General features: G+C 36.1%; 1 protein-coding gene across 2 annotated transcripts in view; it reads right to left on the reverse strand.

The window, feature by feature from the left end:
- Positions 1 to 5,891: 5,891 nt before the first annotated feature.
- Positions 5,892 to 17,624, reverse strand: part of LOC140164864 (GATOR1 complex protein NPRL3-like) — a 37,501-nt gene continuing 25,768 nt past the window's right edge. For both annotated transcript variants that reach the window (XM_072188245.1, XM_072188244.1), the window contains 9 exons: positions 16,972 to 17,047; positions 16,307 to 16,409; positions 15,353 to 15,544; positions 12,726 to 12,832; positions 12,336 to 12,447; positions 9,768 to 9,827; positions 9,306 to 9,480; positions 8,547 to 8,742; positions 5,892 to 7,951 (listed from right to left, as the gene is read on the reverse strand). In XM_072188245.1, coding sequence (XP_072044346.1) covers positions 7,789 to 7,951; positions 8,547 to 8,742; positions 9,306 to 9,480; positions 9,768 to 9,827; positions 12,336 to 12,447; positions 12,726 to 12,832; positions 15,353 to 15,544; positions 16,307 to 16,409; positions 16,972 to 17,047 — 1,184 coding nt within the window. In that variant the 3' untranslated portion in view covers positions 5,892 to 7,788. The remainder of the gene's footprint in view (positions 7,952 to 8,546; positions 8,743 to 9,305; positions 9,481 to 9,767; positions 9,828 to 12,335; positions 12,448 to 12,725; positions 12,833 to 15,352; positions 15,545 to 16,306; positions 16,410 to 16,971; positions 17,048 to 17,624) is intronic.

Genomic DNA, 17,624 nt, shown 5'->3' on the forward strand with positions numbered 1-17,624 from the left:
TTGTTAACCAGCTTAGCATAGAATAATCCTGGCAAAAAATTTGGTCCTCTTGTTTTTGTTTTGTGGTTGTTACATATGCGTATTTTCAGTAATACTTTTTTGCAACAAAAAAAATCAGTCATCTTGAAAGGCAGAAAGATCATACATGCATGTATACATACCTGAAGATTTAGATCATACATGTATGAATATCCTTGCGCGTATAGTATTCAAGATTATATTCCAATATTCCATATTTCCAAATGCAAAAAAAACGAAAGACTCCTGACGCAACTCTCTGCCTCTACAAAACTGCCAAATTTGACACACAGTTAAGAATAGATTGTACACCAATTTAAATTGGTGTTCCTACAAGTAAGTCCGTATGCTAATTATATCCTGCAACTTACAGCAACCAGTTGTTCATAGTTATATCGGTATTGCAATCAAGCTCGTGATTAGACACGAGTCAGCACTGTGTTAACAGACCTACACTATAAATTATTCATTGTAGTGATGACACACTTCGGATTTCAAGTTCTGGGTTATTTTAACCTTTTCCATGACACGCTTGTGTGCATTTCTGGTTACCTTTCATATGATTTGACCTTTTACATATGACACCCTGTTCACAAAGTTGACAATTCTCATAGTCATGGTGTATTTTAAAATACTATTGTCGGTTTGGACAGCATATTTCTTAAATTTTGACCTAAGCCAGGTGCGTATAGAGAACTTCCTCACCGGGGGCGCAAACTTGGTGAGCTATGAAAGGATCATGAAACATGTAAATATAACATATTATGGCCAAATATGGTTTAAATTGGAAAAAATTCGTGTGAAGCGCATTTAAAATTGCTTTTTTTTAAAGCTGAAATGGTCAAATATGCGATTAATTTCGTCAAAATTGCATGCATACAGGCCTTTCTCTTCTCTTTTTCTCAAATTTCTCTTCTCTTTATTTTGATACCCTGGGGCGCGCGCCCATTTAAAAAGGGCTGTATACGCTACTGTAAGATTCCATTTCAATTTGACATACAAGTGCAGCCGGGAAGTGCAGATAGATAGAATATTTTCTCAGCCTAACTCCATCAGGTCAGATTGGCAGTGTCCTCCTATCTTCGGTTTGGCTACAAATCAAGCACAGTGAAGCCACCATCATAGTAGGATGTAGTCTAAAAGTAATCTCAGGTGAAGTAGAAAACCTCATCAAATGGAGAAGGGAAATCATGCTATTGTTTACTCTCTTCCACTCTGAGTGTAAGATGTACCTATGATATAGGCTATAATATACCTAAGGTACATGTATATATTATTACAGCAGCAGATTCAGCAGTTAACAAGTACACTGTAAAATGTTACCTGAACAGTAGAGGGTTAATTAAGAAGTGACTGAGTCATTTGTATGCAATGAAAGTCTAGGAACACAATTGATCTCAAGTTAGGGTGCTTATACTCATCTTACAGTACATACACACCAAGTCAAGAAGTTTCTTCAAAATAATTTGCAAGTTTTAAGAAAAGTGTGGAAAATAGCAAATTTTGCAATGCTGCATGCAATTATGTGAAAAAAATATTTTATGGTGGATGAGTTTTGATAACATAAAAATCAAGCCCAAGTTTACTTGATTTTTTTTTCAAACAAAATAAAGAAAATATAAAATTACTCAATCAACGATATGACCAACAAGAAAATGCAAAATTTCTTCCAGGCGACAATTAGCACATATCTTAATAACATTCAAATTGCATGGTCTATTTGCATCCTATAAACCCCTTTAATTGGTGCCATTTCCTTATAGGATGAGCTAATTACTCATATTAATTAATAAGTCAGAAGGGTACGTAGTGCTTCATGATGATTAGTCTCATATTATTACATTACTGAGTGGGTGTGTGGGTATTGACCTTTGTTATAATGTGTAACTTAAAGGTTAAAGTGACAAACCCATATTCATTACATAGTGGTTTCATCAAATATATTGTCTGTTAGAATGTCCATATCGGCTGTTCCATGTCGAATCCACACACCCCCTATCAAGACATGACCTTAATCTCTTACACAGGGAGTTCAAATGGAGTCACCCATTCTGGTAACCCCATTTGAAATTCACACTCCCTGTGTGGAAGATCAAAGTCATGTCTTCAATAGGGAGTGTATGGATTTCACCTGGAATAGCCCAATGGATACATGTAATTATTTCAATCTGGATGTGCAATACTATAGATGTGCACATCAACCCAAACCACCATGAAACAGTTGAGGTTAATGAGTGAAATATTTACAGAAAATTATCTTTGTTCCAAGAGTCACCAAGAGTTAAAAAATACTAAATAGTTTGTTACTTTATAAGCAAATGATTATCATTCAGGGACTGTCTTGGATTAAATGCATAATGGTCCCTGAATGTCACAGACAAGTTGAGCTGGTCTTGTATTATAAGAAACCATCAAATTAGTCAATTACATTCACTGAATGTTGAAATCCTTGTCAATCCAAATAAATAAAGATTACTACACAAAAAATAAAATTTACAAGTGAAGTTTATTTTGTATAATTGATTTCATATCTTCCTACATTGACAAATAAATTTCAAATATATAAAGTTGCAATACACAATACTAGAAATTGTGTTTATTGCACATACAAGGGAAGTTTTTGAGCAGACTATTATGAAAATGATTACCGTATTGTTTGTAATAAACGTCCGGGGGCGTTTCATTTTTCCAAAAGGGGGGCGTTTATTGAAGATGAATTGTCAGTGAAAAAAACTTTAAAATCGGGTTAAATTTCCGGATGGTGCTCCTGTGAAAAGGAGGCTATACCAATATAGTATTATGGCGACGCCCATGGAAAATATCATTTACGTGGTAAATATATCAAAATTAAACTCGTAAGTGCATCATCATGCAAGAATCGGGTGAAATTCTACCATAATTTAGGCAATGGAATGGAATGGAAGTGTGAGTCATAATAGGTTTTGTCCATGCAATTTAGCGATCATCTCTGACAAGACGGACGGATGCCAGTTTTAGCTTACTCACACTTACTATAGCATGGAAATGTTTGCATTTTTGTCAATTCTTCACAGAAAAATTGGAGGGGGGGGGCATTTATTAGAGGGAGAGCGTTCATTATAAACAATACGGTATATTACTTCAATCACAGCTGACTTAAAATCAGCATGTAATTTACAGCAAAGGTAGGACCTGCCTTATCTTAGCCGCAACACAAACATTGCAAATTCAAACATAAGGGATTATTAGGTTGCTTTTTGTCCTTGATAAGAAATATTGTCCACTCTGAAGGGGACTGCACTCCCAGAAATGCATTAATTAAAAGTGCTTTAACTTTTAATAATTCATGCAAGCTATATAAAAGCATGTTTGGAATGGAAATTGGTCAAGGAATATAAATATAAACATACATTTGGTACAAAAAGACCCAATTTTGGAGAGAAAAAATTGCCCCAATTTTTGTAAACGCAATTTTTTTTTTTTTTTGGAAAAGAAAATTCCAAATTTGGCTTTTATGTGTTTTCTGTAATCTATTATAAACAATACATTCCAAGAATGTTTTTTGTTTGTTTGTTTTGTTTTTTGAAATTAATTATTGACCAAATAAGGCCAATTGTGGACTAAAAATTTCTTTTTTTAGCTACAAATGGTAAAAAGTCATATTCTCAGGCTTATTTGGTCAATAATCTAAACAAATTGGAATTTCCTTTTTCTATAGTTTGCTTAGCAAAATTTGAGGCCAAAAATGTATTTTTGTGATTTTTTCCAAAATTGGTGGTTTGGTACCAAAGCTGTTTATATTTAGATTCCTTGACTAATTACCTTTCCAAAATGTATACATTTTTATATCTGGCATGAATAATTAAGCTACAGCACTTTTAATTACTGCATTTCTGAGAGGGCACAGTCCCATCTACCACACATGGGGTGCAGATTTTAAATGGGGGAGTTACCCATTCAGGTAACCCCACTTGAAATCCACACTCCTGTGTGAAAGATTTTATCTTCCATAGGGGATGTGTGTATTTCAACTGAATAGCCCCTGTGTCTGTAATTGTAAGCCTGTTTACTGCAAATAAGAACAGCATCAGCAGCACCTGTTCTACCTGCCTGGTACATGTATTTGTGGATAGCTATGTAACATTCTTAGTCAATGGGAGTGGTCTAGTTTGTAGACACATAATCTGCTTGGACAATCGCATGATTTCGGTGTCGTCTATCAGGCCGTAGACGACCCCACGTCATCATGAATGTTGATAACGCGTAGCACGCTTGTAGAGGTGTGCGAATGAATCGCGTTGTATGTGTAGACTAGTGCGGAATCCGTGCACGCGCTATCAGTACGCGCAACAGAATATGTGAGGTTGTAAACAAGTTTCGTTCATTTTATAATAAGGGGTGTTTTTATGACGGTAACTTAGTTTTTGCGTAAGAAAATAGTTTACAGTTATTAAATTAATATTTAACTGATTAAGAATGAGAATAACGATACATGTAGGAATTTTTGTTTTTATTATTCTCTATCGTATGATAGACGACAGGCAGGTCCAATATTTTTTATCGTAGTGGACGGCTGCGCCGGCTCAAAATATTGACCTGCCTGTCGTCTATCACACGGTAGAGGATAGTCAAAACGAAAATTCCTATCATTTATTCTCTAAATGATGTTAATGTCACAGCCAACATAACCTGACCAACAGAATGTAATTTAACAAGTCACATTTGAAGCTGATGGTTACAGTAGCTTCAATTAGTCCAGCTCCTTGCATACATTTTGTAGATCACCTTTTGTACATTTTGTAGATCACCTTTAATAATAAATTGCAACATTAAATAAGGTGTTTTTTAGCTGGAATCAGTGATGCATATATCTACTTTCTGTTAATTGTCACATCATTATTAAGTTGTACATTTCTACCTGTATGCATACAACGATAACTTATTGACACATACTTTGAAACCAGTGCATCTCATGTGCAACACCCAAGTTTTCATGTCCCTACCTGGTTATTCCTAGGATTAGATTACACGAAATAATTACATGAAGGATCGACCCACTACCTGAAAGGGACATAAAGAGATTTATCACCACAGACCCACACTTGCCTCTTTTTTTTTTTTTTTTTTTTTTGGTAAGTTTGTTTTCATGTTTATGGATACAATAAAGTTTTTCACCACTGCAATAAATAAAACAACAGGTCATAGAAATTGCTTTAATATTTTGTTTCTGCTGGCGTAAAACAATATCCATGAGCAAAGCAGTTGAATTTGATACGATAAGCTGTGATATACCACAGGCTGCTGATTGATAGAGTAATGGACACTGATACAAATTAGCTGAGCTCTTAATTTATTCTCATTGGTGAATGTGTGGAGCAATACTACTGTGCACAGTAAATCTCTGTATGTCTCGTAATGAAAGCAAATCTATTTTGTGAAAACAACTCTGGGCAGCTATTTTGGGTAGTAATCGGCTCATTTCTTGCTTTAAAAATTATACTCATTGCCCATACATTTTCTGGTTTAGCTCTGTGCGTTAGAGTCTGAACCACATGAATTTGTATATTTTGCCACTTTTACCTTGGTGGAATAAAAGAACTGAAATGAACTTACAGCTACCCATTTCCACAACTTAATAGCTACCCATTTCCACACACACAAAGGGAAGACACCTTCTATGGCCCCTTTAGTTAGCTTCTGCAGTCCTCAGAGCCTGTCAAAGTTATACAGAACAGTCAATTGTGTGCTCCATGTCTACTTCATCTGATACATCATGATTCAAAGTCAGCAACCTGGGCATAAGACAGCTTTTAGGCTTTGACTTCACTAGAAGCAAAATATTACCTCATTTCCAGTGACATATTTCAATAACCTTCATAGCTTACAAGTTAACCTTAAGTTGTAGGGTACTAGTTTTTGTACCACAAACTTTAATGGTTTACAAAATATCAAAGTTCAACAAACTATGTTCTTATAGATTGGCTTGTTTAAGGTCATAGCGCCAGCATATTTTATATAGAAAGGCATAACTTCATCACAGTGATCAAGATTGTGAGTTTTCATACAAAACATTCTGGATCCCTGCACATTTTGTTGGTCAGGAGCCATTGGCCAAGGTTATCGACATGGTCGGATCAAAATCAGTAAGAAGATATTACCGATACACTACACCAATGGCTTCCACCAGATCTATTGCAATTGCTTAGGCTAACAAAAAATTGTTATGTCTCAAAGCCCACGCGCGCATTCATTTTTCTTAGTGCGTCCATGCCAGCTGAAACAGCAAATTTTTTATTTTCCTTTCTTTTCTTTTTTAGTTTTTTTAGTAAATTCAAAAAATTCTGTGACAAATTTGGAAGAAAAGTTACATGATTCGATACTCACATTGTTTTGGTATAAAACAATTGATATTTGTACTTCAATTGAGTAAATCAACCACAATTTTATGCTGTGTACTTTTGAGCACTCGAAAATGGAATCTTAATTCAAAATTTAGTTTAGATGAAATCTTTAAAAAAAGACTTAAAAAAAACCTCACTCCGCATTCGTTTTTGAAACTGCCATGGGCTTTGAGACAAATTATTTTTTAGTCTTACCACTGTGAATATAGCCATGTTAATTACCACTGTGGGTATAGCTAAATGTACATTATTCAATTGACTGCCAAATGAAATTCCCTGTACCAGCGTGTTTGGTCAGTAGGAACCAGAGTAGTACCAAATTGCATAGTGGCATTGAAGGAATTAATGTATGTGTATATTATAAGGTATATACAGGATCGCATTTCCCAAAGGGTATATACAGGATCGCATTTCCCATGACATTTGAAAACCATATTTTCACTATAACCTTTAATGCAACAAAGACAAGTTTATCAAAGTATACATTTTTGGAAAGGAAATGATGAAAGGAAGTCAAATGCATCTTTGAAATCTGGAAAAAGACAAAGTTAAAAAACATGATTTTTCACGCAAAAATTTTCTATCCACCAAAATAGGTATGCTCACACTTCTAAATGTTTTGTTTAAATTACATCATTGTTACATAGTTACTATTTCTCAACATTTTTTAATTTTGTTTATTTGTCAAAATATGAACCAAAATGGATCAAAAATTACATTTTTTGGGGGTATATTTTGGCCATAAAACAAATTTGAGGACATAATTTTAAACACCTCGACTTTTCTCTCTAGATTAATAATATGTATTTTGTATTATTTGATTTTGGGGCTTTTTTCACAAATGAGTATTTGTTTCAACTTTCAAAGATACAGTTGAATTAATTCTATTCACTATTTCCTTTCCAAAAATGTTTACATTTATATACTTGTCTTTGTTACTTTAAAATGTCACATCAAACATGATCCTGCATACACCCTTAACAAACAGTGGCATTTGGAAGATGGACCTGTGTGTGATCCTAGTGACAGCAGATATAATAGACAATTATATCTTGGCCCATTTATATGATCCAGATGGACTTCATTCTCATCTGGTGATTGTAACATCTGGCATTGGTCTATTTCAAGATGGAATTCATTGAATTGAATTCTATCTGATGGTGGCAGATCCCGGTGGCAGATACTCTTACCAAATTCTTTACACCCAATAGAGTCCATCACCAAATCCAACCAAGATTGGCATGATCACATCATTCCACCAGAACTTCTTCATCATTGGTCTTATTCTCATAAGAACTCCTGTTGGCATAGCACAGTCCTGTTTGAATTTATCCAACAATGTGCATTTCTGTGACCCAATCACATTTCATCAGCACATCCTCATTGTTGCTCATAAGAATTCCTTATACCTAATAGTAGCAGCATCTTGGTGTTGACATGCTACAAGCACCTGTTTGAATTTATCCAATAACGTCCGTATCTGTGAGCGATTCACATTCTCAAAGTACATGATTTCCTCTAGATGGTTCTTGCCACGGAAATACGGACACAATCTGTTGAGGAAACAGAATAGGTAATATCAAAGTTGGTTTAATGAATTCCATGGCAGAGCATTAACACACTAATGCATCACTTTGCCACTTAAAATGGTGCAGTCTGTTTATTTTACTTTCTCTCATGAAATTCCCAGGCATTCATAGTGCAACTAAATTGCATTTGACATGATAACCACACAAGGTCATTGCATGTGATATTTAGGTCATGCTCAACAGCCCTTTTAACCTATTCATTCATATAGCAGAAAGAGCATTGGTTTGCATACAACATAACAAAGTATGTATCTGCCATGTAAATGGCTGTGGGGAGCTGTCAGAATGTGCAAGGTCAGATTTTAGTATATTTTGCAGAGAAATGTGACCAGCAATCAACTAAAAGTTTGGGTCAAGGTGGAAACAGAATATGATCACATTGGATCATCTTACTTTTCAATTTTTATATCAAATTTAGAATTTCAGAAGCCAGCTAATCTAAAGGCAATTTAAAAGGGTACCTTTGCAATTCCATGCATTTCAATGACATGAAAACAGCATATGGCATCCACAGCAATTGCCTTGGTGCCTTGATGCAAGGGCCGTTTTATACTCTTACCTCGCAAAAAGTTTGAGGTCTGCCAGATTGGCAGCGGCAGGTACTACCATCACACTGGCTTTCTCTGATGATGAGAGATGATTACCTAATGATTCTAGGATCTTCTGTCTACTGTGTCCTCTTGCAGGGCCATCATCCATAGACATGGTGGAATAGGAATCTAGACTGGTACTCATGCTATGATCATCTGAGTCAACTGTAAACAGGTAAGCAAAGCTAAGTTTCGGCGATTTGCAGAAATTTCAAAATTAGTGTGCACCTTTGATATCTCAAACCAAAACCCTCTTGAGTCAACTTCGTTTGGCCCCCTGACAGTGTGAGGATTGTGTATAAGACAATGCTTCATGAGTTTAAGTCTCTGAATTGGCTCCCTACTCCATAAATAAATGACACACTGTGAAAAGATTGTCCCACAAGGCAATAATATTAAGACACGCTCAGCGTATAGCATTTCCTTCTTGGTGCCTCTTTCAAAGAAGGGTATACTGCGGATAGAGTTTTTTCAGTGGCGGCTCCACATTTGTGGAACACCTTCCCTATTCATATTAGAAATGCTGCTACTCTGGCTGGAATTATTCAAAATTATGCTCAAGACATACCTTTTTCCATAATATTGTTGCCTTTGTTTACTGTATTTGGTCAATCTTATGGTTCTTTTTGATGTTGCTTTTTTAGCCCTTTGAGGCCACTGGAATAGTTAAGTTATTAAACTTTTGCAGGTCAAAATTACAAGAGATGTCAAAATTTGAAACTTCTTACAGGATGTATTATCCAGAATGCTTCCTGATGATCCATGTGAGTTAACAGCGCCATCTGTTGGGCTATCTACAACAGTCAAGGTCAAAGGTGCCTTCTTTGACTCCTTGGTTTCTCCTGGTGATGCAGCCTGGCTTGGGCTAATGTTGGTTGTGATGAGGAAAACATACATATGGAGCTGAAACAAAGATAAAATGAAGATATTATGTCAATTTTATATGACATTTGTTTCAACTTCTACAAGTTAAACCCTCCACACACACAAAAACATTTGAATACAAATACTTTTTATGTTCAATTATTACAGTGTACCAGACCAGGCTAGACACTAATAAGTGGACATATTTGCACTACGTTTATTTATTTTCTATCATATTTGATGTGTGAAATGCTGCAGTACATCAAGCAGAGAACCACAATCTGGTGGGAATCATTTATAATGAAGACAAGTTTCAATTGACTTACTTGAACCAATAACCTCTTCTGTAACAGCCAAACCACCATTTTAAATTTGTCTGCCTCAGACTGAAAATCAAAATGTATCAAACTGTTAGTTCATCATTCATTTCATTCATTCCAAGCACCATGACTAATATCTACACTGTGTCTCATCTCAAGTTGAGAGTAATGCCATGCCCATGTTGGATTTCGCAGTGGCAGATTTGAATCAAGTGTGTTTACGTGGTTGTGTCACCAACAAATCCCCCTTTTATGTGTGTGTATGTACGCCAATTCGAATCTGCCACTGCAAAATCCTTGAGACGGGACAGACTATAGTGAGGCAATAACATCGCTGTTGGTATCCCCAACAGCTTCTGAATGTAAGTCAGATAGCTTGTTCAGTAATTAGATAATGACCAGTATGGACATATTTATTTACTGCTCCATTACACAACAAAAAGTATGCTATATTGATTGAACAGTTAAAGGCGATTCGTTAAGGCCAATTGCCCGGCACCTCACTGGGACATTCAACTGCTACCACCGCCCGATAGATTTGCGGAAACAGATTTATAGTTACTATTCAAGTACAGTTCTGATTTTATCTTGATTTATACATTAAAATCTCACCATGATGGAGGGCTTGGAAGCGAGTGCCACATAATCTGGCACCAGCATAACATCGAATGCCTTTGTCAACGAAATTATGCTCAATGAGAAGTTTAAACTGACCTTAATACAGGAGGTATATAGTGCAGGAGAAAATAAGGAGCCTCGTAAGTGATGTGAATGCACTCCGGACTGAGATGAATCACCTAAAGGTGGATTTGGACAGATTGAGAGGGGAAAACCACGACCTCCTTTGTAAACAAGAAAACTTGAGCACCTAACATATGAAAGATGCAATGTTAAGGAAGACCTAACAAATCAGCTGCACTCAAGATCAAAAACTGTGGAAGACCTGCAACAATACACTCACAGAAATTGTGTTCTGGTGACAGGCATGCCCGAAGAAATCAAGAAAAACCACACTGTCCTTTGTTGCCCTGGTCTCCTTTTGCCATGTGATGGAACATAAAGAGCATGTCTTTTACAGGGCTCCTCCACTGGCATCCTCAGGATGCATTGACAAAACTGCTCCATTGACACTCTACAGAATTTAGATTGGCAGTCTGGACATGCGCAGAATGGCTCACACAGTACGTTTTACCATTGAATTATCGTATCACAACAATAATTTGGCCCATGCATATTGATCATGCTGTAACACATAGATGCAGTGCTGTCGGTTGAATCCGGCACCAAAAATAAAATTGACTTTCAACTTTTACTAAAAACTTGCCCAATTGCTGAAAAAACTTATTTGAATGATACAAAGCATTCAATAATTGACAGTTTAATTTACTGAATCCCGAGTTACGAGCGTCAACACTGACTCGAAAAATTGATGTAACTTCAGTATCAGAATTGGCCGGGGTAAAAAGTATTTTGTACAACAAATGCTGGGCTCACATGTGCAAGGAAAGACCACACCGGAAGGGTATCACCATCTGGTTGCAATGGCAACTCTATGTTTGCCAATCAGGAGATCCATTGATTTGCCCAACGCTTGGGTTTTCCTCCAAACATCGATGATGTCACTTAATTTATATGAGCAGCACTGCGTTATTTGGATGTGATCTGCCTTATTTGGTGTTGTGAAATTCTGTACACAGTTTTCTAAGTGGGATGTGTCAGAGAAATTGAAGTTGATGCCATCTTAGATGTGTCAGTGTCAGTCATAGCATAGATCTGGGCATTGCTTACACAGTAAAGGTGAATGCATTTATCTTATTTGCCATGTTACCATAATCACCAAATGCCAAATGGCAACAAAATATAGTGTTTATCTTGTGTTTGACAGAAGGAAGATAATTGAATCTCACATACGAGAATAAAATACATTTTGTATAGAATGAACTTGTGTGAATTATAGGTTAATGAACACGTATTACTTGTTGGGAGAATAATTAGACAAAAATAATGTACGCGTGCTGATGTTGATACGTCTAATGCACGAGCCCCGAAGGGGGAATGCATTAGACGCATGTACATCAGCGCAAGTGCATTATTTTGTCTAATTTCTCGCGCAACAAGTAATACGCATTCATTAACCTATTTCATGCACGAGAAGAAAAAAACCACATGATTTTTGCTGTTTTTATAACAAAATCACTAAAAATGTTGAAAAATAGAACCAAATATAAATGCATCAACGAAAAATGAATCAAGCCTAGGCTACGCAAACGTGTGCGAAAGCACTGCGCGTAGTACGCGGAGTGCACATTATACACAATCAATGCATGGTTTGGATTTTTTTAACGTTTGCTCTGATTGGTTCTCGCTATCTATGAGTGTATGAATATGGGATAAAGGCTTGGTTGACTTTGGCAAGAGATGCATATTTTGGTCATTTCAAAGAACTGGCAGGTCAGCAACACAAAACCCAACCCACAAAACAGTTAACTCAATATGTGTCATACACATTGCAATGATTCAATACAAAGAATAATATTATGTGCATAGAATACACCATTACTTTGTTGTCCTTACCATTGATAATTCTGTGTGCTCTGAAAGTGGTGTTGGGAGAGAAAAATCTGCTAAGACTTTGGTCAATTCTTCATTAAACTTTTCATGGAATTCATGATGCAATGGGGAAAATCTGTGGAAAAAACAGAGAGAACATAAAATTCCATTCATGTAACTAACGCACACACAAATTCTTCATACATGTATGTCACATGACCAATCGAAATTCCTGATGATGTCTGGAGGTTACCAGAAGCTCATATCATTTAAGTTGCAAATTTATATCCAGCATGTGATTTAACCTTTCATTTAGCTAAATTCCCCAAAATTAAATTAATATTATCTACTTGGATTATGATCAAGTTATCTTAGGAAATACAAGATGGTTATTAAGTGAAAGTTAATCGTTACCTGTCTGTTGGTGTGTGTGGTGATAGCACATACACATTACTGCCACATATAGGGTATATGATAGTTGCTTTGCCCCAATATACCATATGACCTACTAGTTGAAATACCTGCAAAGAATAATAAAAATAAACTTGAAATACACTTCATCACTAATTCAATATGGTCACAATTCTTTTTACTATACACGTACCTCATAAATATAGGGTTCGCACAAACAAATTCACACATATTTTGACGGTTTAAAAATTCAAAAACCTTTGAAAAGGGGGAACATTTGGCTACAAAAAACCTTTCTAAAATCATTTTTTCCCAAAAATAATCACACTTTCCAAAAAGTTTCAGAAAAAAAATTGCACTTTTATGAATTGATAAATTGCTTTTGGAAAGTAGTTGGATGTTGAAACATGCAACAGTTTCTGAAAACATCATTTTGGACAAATGTAATTGCTCTGGAATCAAAGGAAAATGTTTTTGAAAAGGGCCAATTGTGGATAGTTTTATTTCTTCTTTTGACAGATTTGGGGATTTTTCAAACCGACCAAATCTATGTGATGTTATGCAAGCACATGTTTTCTAATGTTAAGATTTTCATTTGTTAATTGCACTAGCAATCTAGCATCTAAGGCAGGATTTCCCAAACTATTTTCCTGTGACCCAAATTTCATGAGAAATTATGGCACGACCCAGAGGTGCGACCCACAGAATAATCTAATAATATAAATGTTGTTACAGTGTCAATTACTTTGGGGGACAATGCATGCAAAAATTCACTTGTAAGTTGTAATGCTAAATCGGGCAAAATGAGGCGGTTGAGCCCATATTTATTGGTCGAGCTATGAGTTTTAAAATATTGGACGAGACGTAGTCAAGTCCAATATTTTAAAACTCATAGCGAGACCAATAAATATTGGGGCGTAAAGCATCCAATTTTATCATTATTATGTTTTGGATCCAATATTATCACAACTTGGATCCATCAAAACATAATAATGGCTTAAATCAGACCAAATGGAAGGTGCAAATCACAAATTTTGTCCAGGTTTTTCAAGCCAGAAAGAAGTGCTAGTGATCCACATTAGGGCACCGACTAACTGTTTGCGAAGCCCTGATCTATGAACAATATTTTGCCCTCCTCCATTTTGCCCTCCTCTACGCAGATGATATTGAATTATTGTATTTCATATTCAATCCCAGTATTCCAGGTGAAGCAGCTAGTGCTAGGCTCTGTTCAAGCTGTCATCTAGTGTGGAAGAAATACGTTGCTGGATGACACAAAACAAACTCAAACTCAATGATTCCAAAACTGATTTTTTTCATAGCTGCATCCCCAAATAACATGCATCGCCTTCTCAACACTACAATTAGCATTGGTAGTACTGTAATAACACCTTCAGCTACAATCAAAAATCTGGGCGTAACCTTTGATTCAGCAATGAACATGTCATCTCACATAACCTCCTTGTGTAAATCTTCTTCCTCTGGAATATATCCAGAATTCGTTGTTATATCGATCAAGATACTTGTAGCAATGCAATGCGAGCACTTGTTCTCTCCAAATTAGACTACGCTAATGCTCTTCTATCTGGTTGCAGGTCTACCGATATTGCTCGTCTCCAGCGCTTACAGAACAGAGCTGCTCGCATTGTATTCCAAGTCCCTCGCCGCCACTCGTCTTCCGAGCTTCTTGACTCCCTCCACTGGCTACCCATCGAAAAACGCATCATGTTCAAAATCCTCTTATACATCTACAAGTCACTGAATGATCTGTCACCAATCTACCTGTCTGATTGTTTGACGATCTATATTATATGTTTTTGTATATATTTTGTTTCTTTGTAAAGTGCTTTGATCAGGTTGGAAAAGCACTATATTTTAAGTGCTGTTATTATTATTATGGTAATTACTCAAGTACACAGAAACACTGCCATGCTCACTGGATACAAAATTATATTCAAATTTGAAGCAAAATGATAATAATGAAATCACACAGAATTATCATAGTGAAAACTACAGGTCCCTTGGTGTTGTATCATTGTGACTGCTTCATTCTGCTCTACTTCAAGATGTTATTGCAAACATCCAATACCTTGATTAGTTACTGTAGTCTGTACTACATCTGATAATAAACAGATTCATTCAGTGTTTTTATACCCAGTCTTACAAATGAAGTGAAAGACACACAAAACATATTGCCATCCTCTTACATGCGTTTACTGAAACACTATTAATACACAGAAAGGTACTGTGTCTGTCTGTGTCTTGTGCCAGGAATCTGATCAGTAAGAGGCAAAGAGCCCCAAATGAAAATGGCTCCAGGATTGCCACATGACACTTGCAATGTTGCACAAATTTACACAAATCTGTCCACAATATATCTGTAATGAACCAATTTAAGAGGCCATTTTGAGACTATATTTGTCTAAAATTGTATTATATTTTGTGAATTTGATCCCAAATTTATCTTAAAATATTTTATGATTTTGTTGCTTTAGTAGCAAATGTTACTGAAAATGGGCTAAAATTAATGTTTTCCTGCTCAAGCTCAAAAGTAGCCCAAACAGCGCGAAATGGTGGTGGCCAGAAGACAATAGTTTCAAGTCGTCTAATTGTGGCAAGCAACCTCTCACCTGTGATAGGGCTAAATCAGCATCCTGACTGAGTTGTTGAAGACTTTTCAGAGGTGTGGATAATTTGATGATTCTGCGTAATGAAGGTGAGCAATCTTTTGGCAAGTCATTAAGTAATGCCTTCTCATCTGCCAGAAGCAACATAGCATGGTATGGACGGATAGCAGCTAGACTCTTCTCCATAGTATCAGGCTGTGAACAATAAGGAAAAAAGTTAACTAAAAAGGGAAAAAATATGAGACAGAAAACAATGGGAATCTGAAGGAATGATATCAAGAGTATCATGACCTCATTTGCTATTGATCTTCTTTGGCTTCTCTATATACACTTAATGCTCTGACAGACAAATTGTTCCAATACAAATACACATATTACCTACAGCTTGTGTAACTCCATGTGTTTGCTTGTCGCAGCATAGTTTCATTTTAAATGTATTTTTCCTCAAGTTTAGACCCTAAACCCATAAAATTTATGTTATTAAAATGTATTTGGTGCAAGTGTTAAAAGCACAAATCCTCAAGTGCCGACCATCCATTTGGTTACAATGTCACCTCATCGATATGCCTGTTAAGCTATAATTGAAGACTGAATTAAAAATACTATTTTACCTAAGATGTTCTGTTAACCAGACCAACAATGATGTACTGCGCAGGTCAACAACCCTGCACAGCTTTTACCCTGACGTCAGACGCAAACTAGTCTTTTTAATTCTGTCTTCAATTATATATATGAAATACTTAATACCCATACTTCAATTTAACTTTTCAGAAAATACCATAAGCCTTTATTTACCCCTGATGACTTATCATCGATGTATGCATCTTAACTGGGCAATTCATCAATGATCAATGAGCGCATTAGAAATGTGCGCATTGATGATACATCACCAGGGGTAAATACACTAAGGCTTTTTTAAGGATTTACAGAAAAGGTGGATCCTTGAGTACAACTTACATCAATTGATAATAAGTCAAGGTTGTGTACTTTATGTGGAAGACAAAAGCTGACTTCAATCCAGTTGTTAATATGTACATGGGCAACACCATACTCACATAATCTGCAAACCAAACATACAGGATATGAAGAATAAAGCTGCATTTTTTACCCTAACAAATAGACACAAATGTGCGACTCCCTAATATTTCTAACCATGATATAGGTTTATCGACAATGTAGTTTAACTATCAAAAACTTGTTATGCATTAGCTTTGCCTTAAAACTGTGTTTGCAAAGTGCAAATTTATAGTGTGGACATCTCATTGCATAAACCTGCAGAGGACAGGGTGTCTATTTGCACTATGCTGAGTAACCCCCTCCATTCTGATATGGCCTCTGCCATGTCATTCAGTGCCATTCAGCCCATTGGAGATCAATGGCTGGATCCTTCCCCATCTCAGTCTGCTTTTAACCTACATTTTTATTTTAGAAGGCAGGTCAAAATGTTGTCATTGTTTATCATAGACACCCAGCCACACACAGATAGACATACACCTTCACAGATAAATCCCAGAGGTACACTATTTTGATTCACATGCATAACTACATGTATCCCATTTTATATAACAGATTTCCCAAAGCTATAACGGAGTCTAACTGCTTTGGATTAATAGCACACTTACCCATCGTAAACATCTTTCAAGTCTCTGCAAAGTTTACTTCTTGAGAGCATTAACTGGAATGGTGAGTCACCAATATCTAAAAAGTCAATATTGCGATATGAAAAAGAAACATGGTTATTTACTCTGAAAAGGTAATACAAAACAAGTATATTTCTTAAGTGATACGATTGTGATGGCTGGAGCCATGTTTTTCTAGTTTTAGTTGTGTAACTAAAAAACTGCAGAGTATTTCTTAATACATTTATCTGATAGGAACTGAGTCAAGGATGCCAATAATGGCATTTCCATTTGCATAGGTCTTGCAGTTCTTGAGTTTTGGGCAATGATATATCAAAACAAAAGTTTTGGGCATCTTTCCCCTCCCGAGAAAATAACGCACATGGCACTGAAATGACACCCATTATATCAAGCTTTGGGATCTCCTTAAAAATTTAAAAGCGCACAAAAATCATGTTAATTGATAGGATGCAATGCGCAGCTGTTTGAAACCACAAATAAAACGACAAATATGTGCATATAGCTCAAAATGATGACACACCAGCCTAAACAGGGCCCTATGATGTGTATTTCTGATACATCAGTGTACACGGTGTCCCAGAAAAAATTACTGAGTAAATAAAATTGAACGTAAGTAATGTAGCGCATAGCCTATT

Source organism: Amphiura filiformis, chromosome 11, assembly GCF_039555335.1.
Source record: "Amphiura filiformis chromosome 11, Afil_fr2py, whole genome shotgun sequence".
Lineage (NCBI taxonomy): Eukaryota > Metazoa > Echinodermata > Ophiuroidea > Amphilepidida > Amphiuridae > Amphiura > Amphiura filiformis.